Source organism: Pelophylax lessonae (assembly GCF_965119305.1).
Source record: "Pelophylax lessonae genome assembly, chromosome: 8".
Lineage (NCBI taxonomy): Eukaryota > Metazoa > Chordata > Amphibia > Anura > Ranidae > Pelophylax > Pelophylax lessonae.
The window spans coordinates 102,606,148-102,629,592 of NC_138775.1; the positions used below are offsets into that span (position 1 = coordinate 102,606,148).

The following is a 23,445-nucleotide window of genomic DNA, read 5'->3' on the forward strand; positions in this document are numbered from 1 at the left end:
AAATCTAAAAAATTGCATTTTTGCTTGCATATGATTGGATGATGTAAACCTGCAGAGCTTCACCAATTTACGCTGGAAAAAATGAGTGTTGCTGCATTTTCAAAGTGCAGTCTTATTTGCCTTCAGTAAATAAACCCCATGTGTTTACTAAGGATTATTTTAGGAAATATCTTCCATCAAGCTTGAGGTGATTTTAGCCATTTCTCTGTCGCTCATTGACAGACGCAGGACTCCTATCTTGATATCCGTAGGGTATTGCTGCCCCCTACAGGAGTAGGACACTAGGCAGAAAAAATGTTCTGGCTACACCTATGGGCAGTCCCAGGGGCAGGGTGTGTACGGTCATAAAAATCCTGGAAAAGTCATGGGATTTTGACACTTTCCAGGCCTGGAAAAGTTATGGAAAATGAGTAAACCCCAGTAAGTTTTGGAAAAGTCATGGAATTTTGTGCAACTATTTAATTTAGAAAATGTATTGTATTGTACTGTATTCTGTGGGAGCGGGGGACAGTAAGTGGACTATTTTCTCTGTTTCTGGTTTAGGCGGAATAATCAGCCGCAGCTCACTGCACAGCTGAAGCCTGGTCACTGGCCTCTTCAATATGAATAGACCGTGACAGGCTGGGAACTCTGCGGCGGATTGATCTGCTGAAACCTGAAACTGAGAAGTGCACTTACTGTCCCGCTCCCAGGGGCGTACCAGCGGGGGGGGGGGGGGGGGGAGGGGGCGCACGCACAGGGGGAATGTCAGCCGGGCCACTCGGATCGCCGCACTGGGGGGGTGTCAGCCGGACCTCCCGGATCGCCGCACTGGGGGGTGTCAGGCCGCACTGGGGGGGTGTGTCAGGCCGCTGTCTGCCAGGCCGCCCGCATTGCTGCACTAGGGGGGTGTCCGCTGGGCCGCCCGCATCGCTGCACTGGGGGGGTGTCAGGCCGGTGTCCGCCGGGCCGCCCGCATCGCCGCACTGATGGGTGTCAGGCCGGTGTCCGCATCTCCGTGTGAAGAACTTCTTAGAAGGTAGCTGCAGCAGCAGGAAGAAGGTCAGTGCCTGAGGAGTCTCATTCTGTGTGCTGGATAGGAGAGGGATGGGATGGGGATGGGGATGGGATGAGGCAGCTGCATAGAGATGAATTGAACTTTCCATATCTATATCTCATGCTGTCGCTGATTGCTTGTTACTCCTCCTCTCAGCGGCTGCAGGAGGAATATGGAAAGTTCAATTCATCTATATGCAGCTGCCCCATCCCCCTCCTATACAACTTCCTTTGCTGGCCCCCCTCAGTGCTCTTTAGCCCCCCCAGTGTTCTTTAGCTCCCCCGTGCTCCTAGCCCCCCCCCAGTGCTCTTCAGCTCCCCACAGTGCTTTTCATCTCCCCCCCCCATGCTCTCTGGCTCCCCCAGTGCTCTCCACCCCCCTGTGCTCCCTGGCTTTCCCCTCAGTTATTTCCAGTTCCCCCCCAGACAGTGCCCTCCAGTTCCCCCCCTCCCCCTGTGCTCTCCATCCCCCTGGTTTTCCCTGCTTCCACCCCCCTGCGCCTTCCAGCCCCCCTGCAATGCTTTCCAACCCCCCCCCTTTAATTCTCTCCAGTCCCCCCCCCCTCCGTGCCATTCAGCTCCTCCAGTGCCCAGTGCTCTCTGCTTCCCCTGTGCTCTCCGGCCTCCCTAGTGCTCTTCTATCTTCCATCATGTCCACAGTTCTTGACCTTCTCTTGTATCATGTCCGCAGTCTCTAACCATCTCTTGTATCATGTCCGCAGTCTCTGACCATCTCCTGTATCATGTTTGCACTCTCTGACCATCTCTTGCATCATGTCTGCACTCTCTGACCATCTCTTGTATCATGTCCGCACTCTCTGACCATTTCTTGTATCATGTCCGCACTCTCTGACCATCTCTTGTATCATGTCCGCACTCTCTGACCATCTCTTGTAACATGTCCGCAGTCTCTGACCATCTCTTGTATCATGTCCGCAGTCTCTGACCATCTCCTGTATCATGTCCGCAGTCTCTGACCATCTCCTGTATCATGTCCGCAGTCTCTGACCATCTCTTGTATCATGTCCGCAGTCTCTGACCATCTCTTGTATCATGTCCGCAGTCTCTGACCATCTTCTGTATCATGTCTGCAGTCTCTGACCATCTCTTGTATCATGTCCGCAGTCTCTGACCATCTCCTGTACCATGTCTGCAGCCTTTGACCACCTCCTGTATCATGTCCACAGCCCCACACTTGACCCCTGAGTATAGAAAAGAGTAAGCGCCGTATTTGTGCATCTGTGCCATCCATACCAGTCCACCTGCACCACCATCATGACTGTGGCTTGGGCCTAAAGAGTAGGCGCCGCATTTTGTGCATCTGACTGTGCCATCCATACCAGTCCGGGTGCACCTCCATCATGACTGCCTAAACTGAAGCTTTTTCCCCAAGCAGGAGCAGCCATTAATCTTCTTTCTCCAGTTACAGTATATTGGTCAAATTACAAGTTAACTTTATGGGGTTAACACAGTTTCAGCTAAAGTTAGTGTGTTCACAGGGTAGCAATGCCAGGGAAATGCAGTTTAAAATGTATGGCTCCATGATGAAAAGTATGAGAGGTGGCTGGAGAAAGATCATGACCCGGGACGTGCTAAATGTACAGTGTGTGTTGTAAAACGTTTGACATTTAGAACATGGGAGAGGCAGCACTGTCTAGCCACGCTAAAGGTGCAAAGCACCAGTCTGCGTGCTCGACAGCTTCCAATCCGATCGCTGGCTTTTTCACCTGTGCGCCTGAAGTGACACCGGCTCCCAGCTGCGGCAGCGGTGCTTCCATCTCATCCGCTGTAAAACAAGGGACCAGAAACTAAACCCTAACTGCAGAGGTACTGTACACTACAAAGATTGTCATTTATTTTAGTAAAAATATGCTGGGTGTGACATGGATTTTCTTCTTATTTATAGACATTTCATGAAACTTTAGGTCATGAATATTTACGTGAAGTCATGGAAAAGTCATGGAATTTTATTGGTAAAAATGTGTATGAACCCTGCAGGGGGTATACCCTCTCTCTTCCTGCTATAGGATGCCAGTTTTTTTCTGCCTAGTCAGGAGTAAGGACCTAAGTTCCTTGCTGGGATCTCTGGTACTGGCAAGCTTTTTAGATGATTATTTTTTTTAGCAAGCTTTTTTCTCCGTATTGTTCCTGTGAGATCTACAAGCAATTATGCCGGATCTGGGCGACGGGCTGGATGTTGAAATCCAGTGGTCACCCCAGCCGGCCTACGAGTGCGTGCAGGCCCTAGCTCCATGCTGGGTCGGCCGCGACATAGTCCCACTGGACGGGGACTTGCCTGCGGGTTAAAAGTCTCGGCGTTCCTATTGGCCGACATCCCCCCCCCACCACGGCGGCGAGGGGTTCTGTCAGGAGTTTGGCGCCCGCCTGTTCCGGTATGGTGAGTTCCCCCTTTTCCTCATGTCGGGTTCTGAGGGGGACGCGGGCCCCTCCCTGGGACGGTCGGACCCCCGTTTCTCCGGGTTCCCCTTGGTTCCACTGTGCACCCCCCCACCTATGGTGCCCCCCTTCCGCCCCCCTCCCTTTTCCCCCCTCCTGGGGGGTCTCTGTCGCATGGGTTTATGTGGGGAGGCTGGATCTGCGTGCAACCGTGGTTCGGGGGGGGGGGTTCCTACCTGGCTCCCCAGGGCCCACCTGCCGGTCGATCGTCTGCCAGTCAGGGGGGGCCCCCGGAGGCCTCCTTTACCACCACAGCCGCCATTTTCTTGAAGCCTCCATGTGCTTTACATGGCGGTGGCCATCTTGGTACACCCAGCTCGGTTTTTTCCTCAGAGCTGGGCTACTGTGGGAGTTCCTGAAGGCGGGGAGGGGGTGGAGCCCCTCCCTAGACCCGGGCACATCGTTCTGCAGGCCTTCCTTTTGAGAGGACGCACGCTGCTGAGCAGACATCTTAGGCCTTTTAGTGCATCTCCCTGTGGGTGGTGAGCCTTGGGGGGGTTTCTAGGCACGCTACCTGGCCACTGGGGGGAGCTGTAGCGCTGGGTGACATTTTTACATAAAAATTTTTTTTTTTCAGTTTTGCCAAATTTTGCTAGTGGGTTCCTCTGGTGTACCATGGACCCCTCTGAACATGTGTCCCCACCTGATCCCCTCGAGGTGGCCACAGGGTTCCCAGCTCACTATTGATGCACTTTCGGAGGTCCTGGAGTAATTTGTGTCCTGGGTGGAGGTGGCCTTTCAGGGGCGAGGTGCTAAAAAACGACCTCCGCCTACCCCTGCCTCATCTGATGCCTCAGATTCGGAATCTGACCCAGTCACTGCTGACACAGGTCTCCCCTCTGGGGCTGCTGTCTCGCGCCCCGTCTCCTCTGATATTGAGGATAACCTTTTGCCTCCGCTGTCGCGCAAGACAAGGCGCTGGTGAACGCACTGATTGTGTCTGTCCGGAATACCCTAAAGCTGGAGGACGCAGCTGCGGCTGCAACGGATACGCAGGTTGCCTTTGGCACTCGAAAGCCCTCCAGGATGACAAAGGTTTTTCCTTTTCCCGCATGCTTTGACGATATCATTAAAAAGAGTGGGACCGTCCGAAACGTCCACCTGGGATGCCTAGGCGGATTGCTAGGCACTACCTGTTTGAGGAGTCCCTCATTAAAAAGTGGACGGTGCCGCCTACGGTGGATCCATCGGTCTCTAGGCTGAATAAAGCTACTGTGATCCTGGTGGAGGATTCCCCGTCCTTTAGGGATCCAGTTGATCATAGTGCGGAGTCTGTGTCCCGCACTATGTTCTCCCTGGCGGGGTCTGCCTTCAGGCCGGGGTTTACCATTGCCCTGGTTTCACAAACTTTGACGGAATGGACCAAGTTACTACGCCGTGACCTGGAGGGGAGAAACCTCCTCCCTGCTGTGTCGGAGTTGCTGGACCAGATGGTACAGGGGCTGCAATTTGTTTGCAACGCCGCACTAGATACTGCTCCAATGCTGGGGCGTTTGTCGTTTTCGGCGGTGGTCCTTCGGCGCATGCTGTGGCTAAAGTGCTGGTTGGCAGATCAGGCTTCTAAAAAAGCCTTGACTGATCTCCCCTTTCAGGGGGATCGCCTGTTTGGTGCTACCTTGGATGATATTATCAAAAGTCTCACTGGGGGCAAGAGCACCTTTCTCCCACAGGCTGCCAAGGGTAAGGACCCTCGTCGCAGACGGGGACCCTCCTTTTCAGCCCACAAGAAGTTTTTTCTTTAGAGCGGTCGACAAGGTGAAGCCCTTCAAGGCCCCCTCGGGGGGTTCCAAGTGACCCTGGTCTGGTAAGCAGAAATCCGGTTCCTCCAGACCTGAGGACAAGTCTGCCTCGGGCCTGAAGGTGCGCCCCAACCCATGTCAGGGGTGGGGGGGATGTCTTTGCCGGTTCCCGAATCCGTGGCTCTCCAGGATTCAAGACAAATGGGTTCACGAGGTATTACAGTCGGGTTACAAGATCGAGTTTCGATCAGTTCCACCGGTAAGGTTCTTCCCTTCCAATGTTAGACTGTCCCTGGATCGCCTAAGGGCTCTGTTGGGGGCAGTACAGGACTTGGTACAACAGGGTGTAATAGTTCCGTGTGGGGAATGTTTTCGGGGCTTTTACTCAAATCTGTTCACAGTGCCCAGAAAGGAGGGCAAGGTGCCGTCCGATCCTGGACTTAAAGGCGCTAAATTGTTTTGTCCGGGTGCAAAAGTTCAAGATGGAGTCCATTCGCACGGTGGTGGCCTCCCTGCATCAGGGGGACTTTTTGGCCTCCATAGACATCACAGATGCCTACCTTCACATTCCCATTTACGCGGGACACCAGCGTTTTCTGCGCTTTGCAGTGGGAGAGGACCATTATCAGTTTGTGGCATTACCCTTTGGTCTCGCCTCTGCTCCCCGGGTCTTCACAAAGGTTTTGGCTCCGGGTCTGGCGCTGTTACGGTAACGGGGGATATCAGTCCTGGGCTACCTGGATGACCTCCTCCTCGGTGCGGAGTCTCCGCAGGCTCTGATGTCAAATTTGGAGATCACCATGACCTCTCTGGCAGAGTTCGGGTGGCTTGTGAACCTGCAGAAGTCATCCTTGGTCCCCTTCAGGAGACTGAACTATCTGGGCCTGACTTTGGATGCGTCCTTGGCCAAGGTGTTTCTTCCTGCGGAAAAACTCCAGAAAATCCGAACAGCGATTGCTGTCCGCTAAATGGTCGTCCCTTCGGACCTGCATGAGGGTTCTGGGACTGATGGTGGCGTATTTCGAGGTGGTACTTTTTGCTCAGTGTCATACGAGGACCCTCCAAAAGGAGATCCTTCTCAAATGGAACAGGAATCCCGATTCCCTGGACAATCAGATCCAGCTGAGCGAGCGGACCAGGGAGTCCCTGATATGGTGGCTTCGGTCTCCGATGCTCATTCAAGGGAAATCCTTTCTTCCATTCTATTGGATGATTGTCACCACGGATGCCAGTCTATCCGGGTGGGGAGGGGTTCTCGGCAGGTTTTCTGCTTAGGGAATCTGGTCCCTGGAAGAATCCAGGTTGCCGATAAATGTATTGGAACTGAGAGCGATCAGGTTTTGCCTGGTTCACTGGACCGAGCGTCTTCAGGGCTGTCCAGTGCGGATTCAGTCGGACAATGCCACGGCAGTGGCCTATGTCAACCATCAAGGAGGCACCAAGAGTGTCCTTGCGGCCATGGAAGTGGCCGGCATCCTCCGTTGGGCGGAACGCTTTCCAGCTCTCTCCGCGGTTCACATTCCAGGCGTGGAAAATTGGCAGGTGGATTTTCTCAGCCGACAGACCTTGGATCAAGGGGAATGGTCTCTTCACCTGGAGGTGTTTCACCAGTTGTGCCTTCGTTGGGGCCCCCCGGATGGGGATCTGTTGGCGTCCCGGCTCAACAGGAAAGTGCAGAGGTTTGTGGCCCGATCCCGAGATCCTCTGGCAGACGCCACAGACACGCTGGTGGTCCGTGGGGGCAGTATCAGCTGCTGTATGCCTTTCCTCCTCTCAAGTTGCTGCCATGACTTCTTCGTAGGATAGAGGCGGAAGGGATTCCGGTCATTCTTGTGGCTCTGGACTGGCCTCGTCGCTCCTGGTATGCCGACTTGTTCAGGCTGGTCGCAGATGCTCCGTGGCGGCTTCCTCTCAGGGAGGATCTGCTGTCTCAGGGGCCGATCTTCCATCCTGCTTTACGGTCGCTGGCTTTGACGGCTTGGCTGTTGAGAGCCAGGTGCTGAAGGACAGGGGATTGTCTGCTTCTGTTATTCCTACTCTGCTTAAAGGGAGGAAAGCGACTTCTAGAAAGATCTATCATCGTACATGGAAGTCTTGTATTGCATGGTGTGAGTCCCCCTGGGTTCCTCAACGTTCTTACTCGGTGGCTCGGATCTTGGCCTTCCTTCAACGGGGGGTTGAGCATAAGCTGGCTTTGAGTACTATCAAGGGTCAGGTATCGGCCTTGGCGATTTTCTTCCAGAGGCCACTGGCCACTTATTCCCTGGTGCGAAATTTCATCCAGGGGGTGCGGCACCTGGTTCATCCGTTGCGCTCTCCCTTACTGCCCTGGGACCTTAATTTGGTGCTGTCAGTTCTCCAAAAACCTCCCTTTGAAAATATTAGTGAGATTCCCCTGCTTACCTTATCCCAGAAGGTGGCCTTTTTGGTGGCTATTACTTCTGCGTGTAGCGTGTCGGAACTGGCTGCGTTTCCTGTCGCTCCCCCTATCTGGTGGTTCATAGGTATAAAGTGGTTCTTGTCCGGATCCGTCCTTCCTTCCTAAGGTGGTCTCCGGTTTTCACTTAAGTGAGGATATTGTGTTGCCTTCCCTGTGTCCTAAGCCCAGCCATCCTAAGGAATTTGCATTGCACATTACCTGGCCACTACTGCCTCTTTTCGTAAGTCTGATTCGCTCTTTGTGATCACGGATAGGCCTAGGAAAGGGTTGCCTGCATCTGCTGCCAGTATCTCCAGATGGATCAGGCAGACGGTGGTGCAGGCTTATTCGGTTAAGGGTCAGGTTCCTCCTTTCCCTGTTAAGGCGTACTCTACTCGGGCACTTAGTGCTTCCTGGGCTTTCCGCCATCAGGCGTCTGTGCTCCAAGTTTGCAAGGCGGCTACCTGGTCGTCTGTTCATACCTTTACAAAGTTTTATAAGGTTGATGTGCTGGCATCTGCGGATGCCTCTTTTGACCGCAAGGTTTTGCAGGCTGCTGTTTGAGGGCACCCTTGGTCTATCTCGGGGGTTCTGTTTTGGGTTTCAGGTGGGTCTCATCCTTTTGTTCCGATGAGTCCTATGTTTCCTGGTTGGCTATGTTTTTGGCCTTATGGAATGTTTTTTCTTCTGCTATCCCACCCCTCAATTATGGCACTGCTTTGGGAAGTCCCTACGGATATCAAGATATGAGTCCTGCGTCTGTCAATGAGCGACAGAGAAAACTGGATTTTTGACTTACAGTAAAATCCTTTTCTCTTAAGCTCATTGACAGACGCAGCACCCGCCCCTCTTCTTGGAGTTGGGTTGGTGTGTTTTGACTCTGCTTTGTTACATAACTGGCATCCTATAGCAGGAAGAGAGAGGGTATACCCCCTGGGACTGCCCATAGGTGTAGCCAGAACATTTTTTCTGCCTAGTGTCCTACTCCTGTAGGGGGCAGCAATACCCTACGGATATCAAGATATGAGTCCTACGTCTGTCAATGAGCTTAAGAGAAAAGGATTTTACGGTAAGTCAAAAATCCAGTTATTAGTGCACTTGTAACAAGAAAAATTGAGTACTGTCCGTGATGCTTTTTTAAAGGATAAGTTCACTGTTTCAAAAAAAAAAATTCACAACCTTTTTTCAGGTAAGAAAAATGTGCATGCATTTATTTATTTTTGGGGAGCCTGTAAAGCATTGCACTCGTGATCAGCAGATCGCAGGTGCAATTCAGGGTTCTTGCAGACTCTGTGTGTAAGCTTTTGAGATACGAGCAGTCAATTACACACTGACTGGAAGCCTCCATGAACTACCTAGAGCACTCAACAGTACCCTGGTAGTTCACTGAGCACTACAAGCTGACAGTTGCAGCTGTTAGTACTTGTAGTTTCCCATTCACAGAACTCTGTAAATGAATGACACGGCTGGGCAGGCGGAACCCCGCACAGCGCATCTTTTCCAAATCGTGACAGGAACAGGGAGACGATCCCCAGTCTTCAGTCACAGCGGGGACTCTAGAGGGCGTGGGGGCAGCTGCTTTATTAACATGTTACATGTTACACCCTGAATATGGATGTAACATGTTAAAAAAGGGGAACTTATCCTTTCATTTGCACTAACATCCACATTTTAATGGCATGTTTTCGGGTGGTGTCCCCTTTGGATGATAGTGCAAATAAAAAAAAAGTATCACAGACAGAACTCAATTGTTTTAGGAAGTAGAAAGCAGTTTCCAACTTGCTAGACACTTGATGAATCCAGTACAGCTTTCAAAGGATGCAAAGGTTTATAAAATGGTATTCTCTTTTTTTAAATATGTTTGATACACATGGATAAATAAGAGGTTAACCACTTCCTGTCTAGAGGCGTACCCGTTCCCTGGCATCAGCCTGGTACCGTTTTTTAGATCTGATGGTTGGCTCTCTTGTAATAGCAATCGAAGAGGCTCACCAGCCGCTCGATTGCTCTTAAGGGCTCTCCCATCTCACCAAAATAAATAAATAATAAAAAAATAAAAAAAAAAGTTATTTGTAATAAAGCTGCAAAAACCAAAAGAAATGTGGGCTCTACACCTGGCAGCAGAGTAGTGGGTCTTTACAGAGCAAATCCATTAATAAACCTAATCAATCTCCATGTAAAAAATAAATCAATTAGAGATAGAATGTCTTGTTTGTAGCTAATGCATTAGGAGATTTTGATTTGAATCTTGTAAAAACAAATAAAATATTTATTGTTTCTCCCAAGATGTGCAGAAGCAATTCTGGATTTTTCTGCCACCCAGGCCCATGCTGAAGATCCTCAATATGCGGCGACTCCACTTCACTGGTCAAAGAATGCTGAGGTACGCTATTAATGTGCAAGGGCTACCATAATCCTTCTGCCTTATAGCAGATACTGTTTTAATTGTTTGTGGGTACATCCAGTAACCCACATTTACTTTGCTTAAAGTAACGTATTCTGTATGTTGTGCTTCAAATACCTATGTGGATAAGGTTTATACTGGATGACTGGCAGCGATATAGAAAAAGCATCAGGATGCATGCAATTTTGTAATAGCAGTATTATTTTGAAGGACAATAGAAGTAGAATCATTTTAGGGAAGGATTGTCAATTTTCCATGTGTTGGACTACATTCCAAAAAACCTAATTCTGCTCTTCTTTCTGTTTCGTTGCTTTGAGGTATGTAATTAAAGATGAGCTCCTAAATCTCCTTCAAACCAGGGCGGAAAAAACCCTTGTAAGCCGCCTTTTTCTATGCAAGGAAAGCTATCACCTTGCATTGGAAGAAAAAGCCCTTTATCTTCTATTTCCTTCTGGAAACGCTTGATCATCAATAATCTCCCATTATCTAAAGACATTTATGCGAATGGGGGATGTCCTGCTAAATATGACAAAGTGTGGACCAAATGGTTGGCAGACCCGGCTACGGCTTCCTAGACATTAAATAACGAAAGGCCTAGAGATGCCTAACAGAACTTTTGTCTGTTTTGTGCTATGAGCAGGAAACTGGGTCAGCTATCATTACATAGATTGAGTTTTGGCACCTGAAGTTGCAAGTTACACAATCGCACCATCGCCAATCTGATGTTTCCCTATCTTTATAGCACTTGTACCATGTGGTTAGAATCTATTTCCCCTGCGTGGGCAACACAAGTTTATCCACTGTTTTGCTTCATTGTTGTGTGTGTTGTACTTGTTTTGTACATGAAAACGTTAATAAACAGATTTAAAAAAAAAAAAAAAGACGAACTGGTAGCTAATAAATAATTTAGTCCAATCGTGTATAATAAATATATATATTTTTTTTAATCCATATTACTAGTATAAGGACCTAAGCTGATAATACTCTGAAGTCCCTGATCAGCTGCACTCAGATGGGAAGATGAGAGGTCATTACTCTTTGGCTTTATTACTTAGAGGGAACATGTTTACGGGAGGGAAGAGCACAAGAATAACCTCATTTTATATAATGCTACTTCTTCTTTGTCACAGGCTGTGGTTTATTCTTAACCAGCGTGCAGCAGGCTGTGTTTTCCTATTGGATTGTTGTACATTTAAAAACAATGAGTAGGTATTAGGCAGCTGCGGACTGCCTTAAGGCTCCATGTACACGGGACGTTGTTAAAAGTCCCTTTGAATGCTGGAATTTTTAGGACGTTTGAAACGTCCGTTCAATCGCGTTTGTACCCGCGTTTAGCGGGCGTTTAGCAGCGTTTGCAGGCGTTTGCGTTTAGAAGCGTTCCTAGAGGTCATAAAAATTATTCCCCTTTAAAATGGAAAAACGCGAACGCTAAACGTGGGTCATCGCGTTCAGACGCGTTCGGACGCGTTCAGACGCGTTCGGGCGCGTTTGTGCGTTTGAAACGCCGGGAAACACACGTTAGAACGCAAATAATTGCGTTCTAAAAACAGTCCCTGGACGCAACTGCCTGCAAATGACTGTAAACGACCTGGTGTACATGGACAGATAAGATAAAATGTAGATGGGTTCAGGGGCTTCTGAAAAAAACGCCCAACTGCTCCTAAACGGCCATTTCCAGCGTCCCGTGTACATGGAGCCTAATAGATGTAAATAAGTAATAGATGGAAAAAAGTATTACTGTCTAGCCAGGAACATTGCACTCTGTGACCTGCACCTGGTGTTACCATCTACTGGCAGTGCTGCTTCTGTGATAAGTTATATAAGTGTGTGGGTTTGACCATTGTCAGGGTACCGCTGTCCTGAAATAGTGGAGCCAATGTGGAAAGTTGTCTGACAAATTTTTGGAATGTGCTGATATCTGCCACTTGCTGTAGAAGTGTTGTGACTGCACACATGAACTTCATATCAGGCGAAACATCAGTTTGTACAAAACAATACTAAATTTACCAACACATTATACAGCACTGGGTACCCATTGTGCTGCTTTGAGCTGGCTACTGTATTTTGTTCAGTCTGCTTTGCTTTCCCCCACCAGAATCCGTTTTTACTCTGCCTTCCCTCCTAGCAAGTATAATGACCTCCCACTCCTCTTTGCCTTGCCATAGGCTCCCAATCTCCACTGCTTTGACCATGATCAGTTACCACTTTGTTAACCTAATGATGATAACCCTCTGTTATTCCTCCCATCGTTTCCACCTCAGACTTTAGGGATCTCTGGGAGAGTACACAAACAGGTGCCACTCCTTTCACTTCTGTCCCTCATCTGATCCCTTTGTCTCCTTTTTTTCCTTGGTCTACAATGAACTTTTTTAACATTTGTACATGCTTGGCTGCCTCTCCTCTATGAGCAATAATCATATCTATCACCTGTCTTTGTTCATCTCCTTTTTATCCTCCTTTCTCTTTTCCATAGTCCAAGATTAGTTCCCACAGTACCTCCTTTTCCAGCATCCAACAGTCAGCTACATCTGCTTTATTTCCTGCTGTCCCCCTAATGATCCGTTTCCATTCTGCCTCTTCTATGCTCTCCCACCACCACCGCAATCAGCTGCAATTGTGCCTCTTCATTCTTCTTCAAATGGTCCCAATCAGTTTCCATTCTACTTCTTCCCTTAGTGGCAGGGGCGTATCATGAAATCAGTGGGCCCGTGTGCGAGATAAAAAGCGGGCCCTAGGCAAAAAAAAAAAAAGCAGCACAATGTGGGTGTGGCTTACATTGTGCTATATATTGGGTGTAGCTAAAAGGGGATGTGGTTCAATCCAGTACGAGATGGCTTACATTGTGCAGAATGTGGTCATTTTAAATAGGGAATGTACAGTGCGGAGTGTATGGAGGTGGGTAGTATGTGCAGGAGAGAAGTATGCTGTATATGGTGGTGGATAGTACTGTATGTGCACGGAGAGGGGTGCGGAGTATATGGAGGTGGGTAGTATGTAAAAATGGGGATATTGCTGCGCTAAAATGTAAAGATAAAAACATACATGAATAAAAAGTCAACAGACCATATGAAAGAAGCCAGCACCTGATCTAGAATCAGAAATACCAGATCTAAATAGCAATATAGAATGGGATTGGTGCAGCGCTAACACAATTGAATCCACAGTCCATACAAATGTTCAAATGGATCAAATACAAAAGTGCAGTAAACAAAAGTTCATCAGAGAGTGCTCCAATAAAGAAGGGAAACTGTCCACCACTTCAAACTTGGAAAAAGCCCCGAGTGCAGGAACCGCCACCAAGATAATAAATGGCCTCTTACCAAATTGCAATGACCCCCATTACAAGGATCAAAGACAGCCTGTGTGATCAAATCAGTGCCCAGATCGACATGTATCGATTCCCAGTGTTCCCTCAGCAGCTCCGACCGGAACAAGTGAACATAAGGAAAAGAGGGACAACTCCAATAGTGAAGTACGTTCACAGGTTTATTCAGTAAAAGCAGAGTGGCAACTCACGTTTGCATGAAGAAATCACAGCATGTCTCGGAGCTATACTCTCAGAACCTTTGTCTCCAACCAATAAAATGGCCGCCGTGTCTCCTTGCTGGCCTCAGCATGACGGACCACAGGCTCCTCCTCCGACCGGTTTCGTCAACACGTGACTTCGTCAGGGGGTGTGGCCTATGGCAGAACGTCTTTCCTTATATGCTAGGTGAGACAGGGAGGAACTCGCTGCGTCCAATCCGGAGCCAGCAGGAAGAGGTCATCCCAAACCATCAACAGGAAGGAGACCAACGACCCGGTGTTCTAAAATTTTCTCGGACCCGTGAAAAAATCGGACCTCGTCCCTTCCGGTGATAGGAGTCTCAAGTGCGCATGCGCATAAGACATTATCTTGTTTGGTAAACTTATAACACATAGCGGGCAGCTGAATGAGAGGAGGCGGGGCTGAGGTGGGACGGAAGACACCGCCGCGTCATCTGCAGAGCTGAATAGAGGAGGCGGGACGGAGGTGCGGCCGTGTAATAAATGCAGGACTTTAGCGACTTCTTGTTTTATTATCTTTAGCAATTATCGTATTATTTATCCTTAGGATTTCATTACATTTACTATTTATATAATACAAAATAAGAAATACTAAATGTAATGAAATCCTAAGGATAAATAATACGATAATTGCTAAAGATAATAAAACATAAGGAGTCGCTAAAGTCCTGCATATATTACACGGCCGCACCTCCGTCCCGCCTCCTCCACCAGGTCTGCATATGTGTCCTCCGTCACACCTCAGCCCCGCCTCCTCTCAATCAGCTGTCCGCTCTCTGTTATAATTTTGCCAAACCTCGAAAAATGTCTTCTGCACATGCGCACGGACGACTCTCATCCGCTGTTTTGTGATGCTCTATCACCGGAAGTGACGAGGTCCGATTTTTTCACGGGTCCGACAAAATTTTACAACACCGGAACCGGATGTGTGACCTTTGAATGTCAACATCCGGAGCTAAACCCGGAATTGGAGACCGCAAACAGCGATAAACCGATCAAATATTAACATGGTTGCACAAGAGATATATGTGCCTTATATTTCAAAGGACTTCTAGTGCATATTTGATCTTAAGAAAGAAACCTTATTTAAAAGAGCTTCAAAACGGGGGAAACCTATAGGTAACCAGGGGAACAGTGCTCTACTCTAGCCGTGCTAGACTTTGCAGGGAAACACCGCCATCTAGCGGCCAGAAACAAAAATTCCCGAGAGTGCTCCATTACATAACTTACATTGACATGAAGGGAAAATTATAATTGTAACTAAAAATGTGAACTAAATATGATACACAATATGACAGTTTAATAGCATCACAAAAAATATAGAATAAAAACATTTAAAACTATCCCACAAATAAAAACAAAATAAAATTATGATAACCAACAGTGCAGAACATACTGAAAACCCCTTCATCAGGCATTATTGATAAAGGAATTAATATCCCAATCAATATTTAACCCGTGAGGGGCGTAGGTCTTCAACCGATAAATCCAGCTGGTCTCTAGTTGTGAGACACCTCTGGTACGGTTACTACCCCTCCAACTGCCTGAAAATTTATCAATGCCTAAAAAGACAGTGCCTTTGGGGTAATTCCCATGACATTCATCATAGTGTCTAGAGACACTATGTTTTGGGAATGCCTTCAGTATATTCGCCACATGTTCCTGCAACCGCACGTGTAACTTTCGTATCGTCGTACCCACATATTCACGGCCACAAGGGCAACGTCGTAGGTAGACGACGTGCCGTGTGGAACATGTAATGAACTGCTTGATTTTAACATTACGTTGTGTGGCATTGGAAAAGAACGTCTCAACCCTCCTAGACCTACAAGCATTAACCTTGCAGGTGGCACAACCTCTACATGGATAAAAACCACCCCTCTCCTGAAAAAAAGAGATGGTCTTAGGTGGATCCACAATGTTGGGGGCCACTTGAAGCCTCAGTGGAGGCACACCCCTAAAAATGACTTTAGGAGCTTCCGGTAGTACAGGGCCCAGGAGGCTGTCGTTCTTTAGGATGTGCCAATGCTTCCTGATCAATTTTTTAACAGAGAAATGCTGAATGGAGTATGATGAAAAAAAGGCAAACTGAAAATCATCATTACTCTCACGTTCTCGTGGTACCAACAGGTCAGCCCTATTACGGGAATCTGCCTGCATAAGGGCTGTTTCAAGATCCTGTTCTTTATACCCCTTCTCCAAAAACTTGGACTTCAAGGAGCTAGCCTCCCGTAGGAAGTCCGCTCTATTGGAATAGTTCCTCTTGAGTCTGAGAAACTGACTGACAGGAACGGATCTAAGCCACGACACATGGTGGCAACTAGATGTGTCAATAAATCCGTTCCGGTCAGTCTCCTTGAAGAAAGTAGAGGTTTCAAGGGAACTACCAACCACTTTAATTTTAAGATCTAGAAAATGAATTTCAGATCTACTGCATTCGTGCACCAATCTAATTCCTCTGTCATTGTCATTCAGTGCAGAGATGAATGATTCAAGGGACTCAGAGTCACCATCCCATAGGAGGAGGATGTCATCGATGTACCTCCGCCAGAGAACTATCTCTGGTCTCGGAACGTCACCGATGACATCCTCCTCCCATTTGGCCATGAACAGATTGGCCATACTTGGCGCAAACTTCGCGCCCATGGCCACCCCCTTATTTTGTCTGTAATAAGTGCCATTGAACCAGAAGAAATTATGGGCCATAGCATAATCCAACAGGGATAAGATGAATTGACTCTGAAGACCTAACAAAGTGCTCTGACCCAAGAAATACTCAACAGCCTCCCTTCTATGCTGGTGTGATATAACCGTGTAAAGGGATGAAACATCAGCAGTGGCCAAGATGTAGGTGTGCTTCCACTCTATATCCTTAAGTATATTAATGACTTGCATAGAGTCCCTCAAAAATGAGGGGGTCTTGGTCACAAGGGGCTGGAGAAAGAAGTCTATGTATTTACCCACCCGGGAGGTAACCGAATCAATGCCACTAATGATTGGCCTCCCGGGTGGGTTCACCGCATCTTTATGCACCTTGGGTAGATAGTACATTATTGGCACCCTTGGGGCGGATGGTACCAAAAAGGATTTCTCCTTCTTGGTAAGGAGTTTGCGCTGAAAGCCGTCCTCCACCAAGTCGACAAGTTCTTTTTTTGTATGATGTCGTAGGGTTACCCCTCAGGGGAATATAAGTGTCCCGGTCTGACAATAACCTATTCATTTCCACATTATAGGCCACAGTATCCAGAATGACTATTCCTGCCCTTTATCTGCTGGCCTCACAATTATGTCCTTACGCTCCTTTAAGGAGCGAAGTCCCCGTTCAAACATATGTGTTTGATGGACTTTTTTGAGGCTAAGCTTATCCAAGTCCTTGGCAACCAAATCTCGGAACACAGTCAGAGGGTAGTATGTGCAGGAGAGGAGTGCAGAGTTTATGGAAGTGTGTAGATGAGTGTGGAGGTGGGTAGTATGTGCAGGAGAAGAGTGAGCAGGAGAAGAGTACAGAGTGTAGGGAAGGGGGTAGTATGTACAGGAGAGGAGTGTGGAGTGTATGGCAGTGGGTAGTATGTGCAGGATGGTGTAGGTAGTTTTTAATAACTTTTAATATTTTTTAAAATATTTTTCTACAATGTTAATTTTTTTTAATGCTTTTTGGGGACCAGTGGATGGTAACAGTAGGGCAGTGAACTGTGTAAGCGGAGCAATGGACAGTGTCAATGTTTATTATTTTTATTATTTTTTAGTTTTTTTTACATTTATTTTTTACAATTATTTTTGTGTTTATTTTTTTTCACAATAATTGGGAGGGGGTAGTGGACAGTGTCAGTAGAGTAGGGCAGTTTTTTGTTTTTATTATTTATTCTCTATTATTTTTTTTAATTTGTTGTTTTTTGTTTTCTTTTTTTTTTTCTTAATAATTTTTGCATTGTTGTTTTCCAGTGCTTCTGGGGAAGGGCGTTGGGGGGGGGGGGGGGTATGGGGCAGTGGATGGTGTCATTAGTTTTTTTATTTTTAGTTTTTTTTTTTTTACAATTTAATTTGCTTTTCATTTTTTCACAATTCTTTTTTTTGGGGGGTTGGGGCAGTGTCGGGGGAGGGGGGGGATGTCAGTAGTTTTTTTTATTTTTTACAATTTTATATTTTTTATAATTTTTTCACAATTTTTTACAATTTAAATTTTTTTAATATTTATTGATTTTTTTATGCAGCCCTGTTGGTGGACGTTGGTGAGACATCAGGGGTCTAAATAGACCTCTGACATTTCCCCTTTGAGACAAAGAAAGGGACTGAGGACAGATTCCCCAGTCCCTTTCCCTGCAGCCTCAGCACTGAAGATGAATGGACAGGAGACAGAGGCTCTTGTTCATTCATAAACTGAAGCATAGTAAACACAGTCTACTCTGCTCAGTTATCAGAGGACACAGGAGCGATCGCTCACTATGTCCATTTCAGAAAAGAAAGGAGCCGGCCCCTTCTTCCGCTCTCCATCCTGAGATCCCACAAAGGAGCCGGTGGGAGCGGAGAGGAGGGAAGCCGGCTGAGAGGGGACAGGGGGGGGGCAGAGGAAGAGGAGGACATGGAGGGGGGTGGGAGGAGAAGGACGACACGGCAGCCAGGGGAGGCGGAAGACAGGGGACAGGAGGAGGACACGGAGGGCTGCTGGAGGAGGAGGACACTGGGGACAGTCGGAGATGATCTGTGTGGCGGCAGGGACAGTTGCTAGCACCGATCTCCCTGTATAACTGTTCAGCTGACAGCCGTGGAAGGGAGAGGAGGAGAAGTGGCTGTCTGCTGAACAGTCATACAGGGAGATCAGTGCTAGAAACTGTCGCACCAATTATCCCTGACTGTCAACCAGGAGATCATCCATGGGTGCAGGGTGGGTCACAGGGCCCCCCTTCGGGGTCCTTATGCAGTGAGCACCCTGCACACATGGATGATGGATGATACGCCACTGCTCACTGGTCTGATAATTTTCTGATTTCCCCTCGCCCGCTCTCTCATTCTGTATTACCCCACCATCAGGTCACACTCTGCCTCCTGATGAGAATCTTGCTCTTTCGACACAGGACTGTATATTTTACCTACAAAGGAGAGACCATACTTGATGAAATACCATGTATTTAACTATAACGTTGTCTGACTGAGCCATAATACATACTATTGTGGTATGATTCATTGAGAGGAGCCACAACTATCCAGCCTAAGTTACCCTGTTCATGAATGGCACCCATTCTCTAGCCCTTTACTGATTTGAGTAGATATTCTGCTATTTAGATTTGTATAGAATGTGCGTACTTGTGCCCAGTAGGAACAGATTTATAGCATATACATTAGCTGGTGTGTTCCAGTGATAAAAGTGCATCAAATTATTGGGATTCAGGTGCACAGGCATGAGGAAACAAGCCAGACTGAGAATAGCAACTGTTTATTTTTTTGGAATTCTTTTTTTCCCTTACATAATTTAAAAAAATGAAGGGTATGATTGCTGTAGGCATCAAAGTTTTATTTAACACAATTGTGTTCTAGAACCACCACAATTCTCTGTACAGAGTAACCAGTTTCCTTTAGGAAGATACAGATTTGCCATTATAACTCTTATCTAACAGTATCTATCTGTTCCACAGATGTCTCTGTTGTTGCTTGATCGTGGTTGCAATGTGAATGCACTCAGCAGGACATCAGAAACCCCACTACACATAATGGTGAAGAGAGACCGATTTGATTGTGCCATGGTTCTCTTAACTCACGGAGCTGATCCCAATTGCAAGGGAGAGCATGGAAACACCTCTCTGCACCTTGCCATGAAGGTAAAGCATACTCTGTTCTATCGGTTTAGGATAGTACTATGATTCATATTCTGTATTGAAATGATATCCACATTAATTTACATACTTTTCATAAATCTTTTTAAAAAGAGTGAAAAGTAGTTAGAAGTCAGATTATATATTTTTTTTAACACTTAGAAATGTTTACACTGGCATACATACATTATTGGTTTATGATCTTGCTCTATTGCCATTGATTAAATTAGGTATATTACCACTGGTAGTAGCAATGTTCATTTGTCTTTGAATTCTGTTTTTATTTCATGTTTATTGGCTGCTACCCACTGCCACATTTTTAAGTTTGAGATGGAGTATGCTTCAAAAATAATAATCGTAAAATTAAAGTTTAGCAAAGGTGCCAAAGCAATCACAGCTGTCATCCAACCTTTTTTAACCTAATTTGGCAAGAGCAGGGTCCTCCTAACTCTCTTGCCTTAAATTTTATTGTAACTATACTTTCACAATTTTTATAGTAAGGGCCCTTTCACACACGGAGTCCGTCAGACGGACTCCATTTTTCTCAGCGGGGTATCGATCCGCCGATCCCCCACTGAGCAGGAGGATGACAGCTGTGTCTCCGCGCTGTGTGCAGAGACACAGCTGTCAGGTCCCCATACATGGGAATGGACCGTCTGTCCGTTCTCATCCGATCCGATCCGCTGGACGGATGGAATATAGGGTTTCCATCCGTCCAGATTTGACGGATCGAATGTCAGCGGACGCATATGTCTCCGCTGACATCCGATTCCCCATAGAGATGCATGGGGTGACCGTTCAGATCCGCCAAAAAAACTGACAGGCAGATCTGAACCTGTGTGAAAGGGCCCTAAAGCACTGTGAAAACTGTTGGTGCTATGTAAATCCTGTGTAATAATAACAATAATAATTTTAAAATACATATAGAGTTTGCTATTGATATGTAAGGGTTAACATGTGGCTACAACTCTTTAGTATCTCATGTCTTGTATGCATGAAAGCCATTTAGGGACCAAACACAGACACATTTGTATTGTATACACATTGTGTATCTCTGCTCAAAACCTTTTTTGGGGTTTTGGATGAAACCATAAAAGTTAAAAATACCTGTCAGGTTTTCTGACTGAATCCCCTATGGGGAGATTCACCTTTTTCTATTTGTTCTGGTGATCATTGTCACCAGGACACAAAGTGATCGGAAATCCAATTGTACAATTGTCACTAGAGAAGCGGATGAGGGTAATCAACAATTAGCTGTGGCAATGCGCTACTGCCTAAATGGCTGGACAGATAACGCCTGTTAGGTCCTTCCTTGGATAAGAACATCAAAGAGAATACAGGGGACAAGAGCACTTTTTTCTCCAGAAAAAAGGAAGGACTGCATTTCCGAGGGTAGACATTCTAGGAAAATTTCCTTTCTTCTGCCTCAGGCCTGCATTACCAAACTAAAATCTGGAGCAGACTTCCATTTGAAGATAAGGTCCTCCAAGCCAGCCAAGTTTGGCTCCAATCCCTCTTTCCAATGAAGAGGCATTTCCACTTGTCAGAGTCAGGGAATGTCTGTTGGCCTCCTGGTCCCTGGACATCTGAGGCTAAAGTGTCATTTTCAGGGAAAGATTGGAGTGAAAATAACACTGCAGTGCCAGCCTCCTGCTTTATACTCTCAAATTTGTCACTCTCCGTGCAAAAACAGGCAGATCTACCTTCTTTCCCAGGGGGTCATTGCCCTTATCCTGAGCAAGAAATAATTTCCAGGGTTTTACATGAACCTACAGTATCTCACAAAAGTGAGTACACCCCTAACATTTTTGTAAATATTTTAGTATATATTTTCATGCGAGCTATTATGAGGGGACAGCAAATTTACACTGTTAAACAAGCTGTGCACTCACTAATTTACATTGTAGCAAAGTGTAATTTCTTCAGTGTTGTCACATGAATAGATATAATAAAATATTTACAAAAATGTTAGGGGTGTACTCACTTTTGTGAGATCCTGTATTTACAGTTCCCAAAGCAAATGGGGGGTGGAGTACGGACCATGGATCTAAAAACCCACAACCTGTTTCTGTGGGTTCAAAAGTTTTGCATAAAATTGGCCAGATCAGTAATTTTCTCCTTCTAGGGGTTTTTCTGGCTTCAGTAATGATCTGAGATAGTTATACATTCTTATCTGTCCCCCATTATCAATGCTCTCTGTGCTTTCACTGTGGGAAATCGGTATTGCCAATTTCTCACCCTTCTTTTTGGCCTGTCAATGGCCCTCTCAGGTTTTTACCAAGGTGCTTACCCTGGTCTTAGCTGTGTTCTGTTTCTAGGGATACATGTTGTGGGTTACCTGTAGGATCAGTCCTCCCTCCCTCTCTTTCCAATATGCAGTGGACTTTGCAGACTTTGCAGAGCTTCAATGGGTTCCTCAACCTACAGAAGTCATCCCTGGAACTGACTCACCATTCAGAGTTTCTGTGCCTGATGTTGGATGTAGCCCTGTCCAGGACCTTCCTGTCCAGGGACAAACTTCCAGGTTATCGGCTCGTGTGTGTGGGCTCTTTGATCCCAGGGCTAAACCTCAGTTCATGCCTGCATGAGAGTCTTTGACAATAAGACACGTCATCATTCAAGCCTATGGTCTAAAGCTGAATCTGGCCCATCAGGCCTTGTCATTTGGCCCTCACAGCAGCCTCTGGCCGCCACCACTTTTGCTCACTGCTGTTCATTTTTCTTAATGCCAGGTCTCCCAGGCAACAAGAGTAAACATCCTCCCCCCTCAGTCCCGCCATCTTTGTGTCAACGCATGCGCTGCCAGTCAGTCTCCAGGGAAACAAGATTAAACATTCCCTGCTCTCTCTCCTCTTCAGTCCCTCTAGTGGCACTAGCTATTTGTGAGCTGAGCGCATGCGCGTTGGGCCTGGCATAGCTGTCAGTGGCGGAGGTTACTGACAGCCCAGGCGGCTGTGGTTTTTTGTTCCATCTAGCGGGCTGCATCCAGAGGACAGGCTTTTTGAGGACTTGCTTTATACCTTCGTGGTGATGGAAAGGCAGTGTTGCGCTGATCATTTTGAAGTGATGGTGAAAAAGGACAAATAGAGCAGAACTGAAGACTGGTACTGATGCTGAACAAAGAGATCCACCTAGGGATGGGAGGGAGCCACCTATACGGTGAGGTACAAGAGCTGGGCCAGGTAGGAAGGCAGGAGAGAGTACAAATGTGAGAAAGCTGGGGGGGGGGGGTGAGGGCTGTGAAGGCAGATGTGTGTAGAGGTGGGGGATGGGAGGAAAGTGATGGATACAGAGGTTAGAACTCGGTGGGAAATTAGATTGTTGCACACTGTGCATAGCCCACTCCTGAACCCTGCACTCTTTATGTAGCACACTCCTAAACCCTGCACTCTGCACATAGCGCACTCCTGAACTCTGCACTCTGTACATAACATGCTCCTGAACACTGCACTCTGTAGGTAATGCACTTCTGATCCCTGCACTCTGTAAGTATTGCACTCCTGAACCCTGCACTCTGTACGTAATGCACCCCTGAACCCTGCACTCTGTACGTTATGCACGCTTGATCCCTGCACTGTGTACATAATCCACTTCTGAAACCTGCACTCTGTACGTATCTCACTCCTGAACCCTGCACTGTGTACGTAACACACTCCTGATCCCTGCACTCTGTGCATAGCGCACTCCTGAACCCTGCACTCTGTACGTAACATACTCCTGAACCCTGAACTCTGTACATAACGCACTCCTGAAACCTGCACTGTGTATGTAGCATACTCCTGAACTCTGTACGTAGTGCACTCCTGATCCCTGAACTCTGTACGTAGTGCACTCCTGATCCCTGAACTCTGTACGTAGCGCACTCCTGACCCCTGCACTATGTACGTAGCGCACTCTTGATCCCTGCACTCTGTACGTAGCGCTCTCCTGAATTAAATGCAGAGAAAAATATTTATGATAATATAGAGTAGAAACAGTCCTACAGATAAAACCGGCCCTTTGCGGGCAACCATACTGCTGATGCGGCCCCCAATGAAT

At 47.0% G+C, this 23,445-nt stretch overlaps 1 protein-coding gene across 2 annotated transcripts in view; it reads left to right on the plus strand.

The window, feature by feature from the left end:
• The window catches only part of PLA2G6 (phospholipase A2 group VI), a gene marked incomplete at its 5' end in the record, with an annotated part of 152,139 nt that overhangs the window by 52,613 nt on the left and 76,081 nt on the right, over positions 1 to 23,445 (plus strand). For both annotated transcript variants that reach the window (XM_082266602.1, XM_082266603.1), the window contains 2 exons: positions 9,937 to 10,033; positions 19,231 to 19,413. In XM_082266602.1, the coding sequence (XP_082122728.1) occupies positions 9,937 to 10,033; positions 19,231 to 19,413 (280 nt within the window). The remainder of the gene's footprint in view (positions 1 to 9,936; positions 10,034 to 19,230; positions 19,414 to 23,445) is intronic.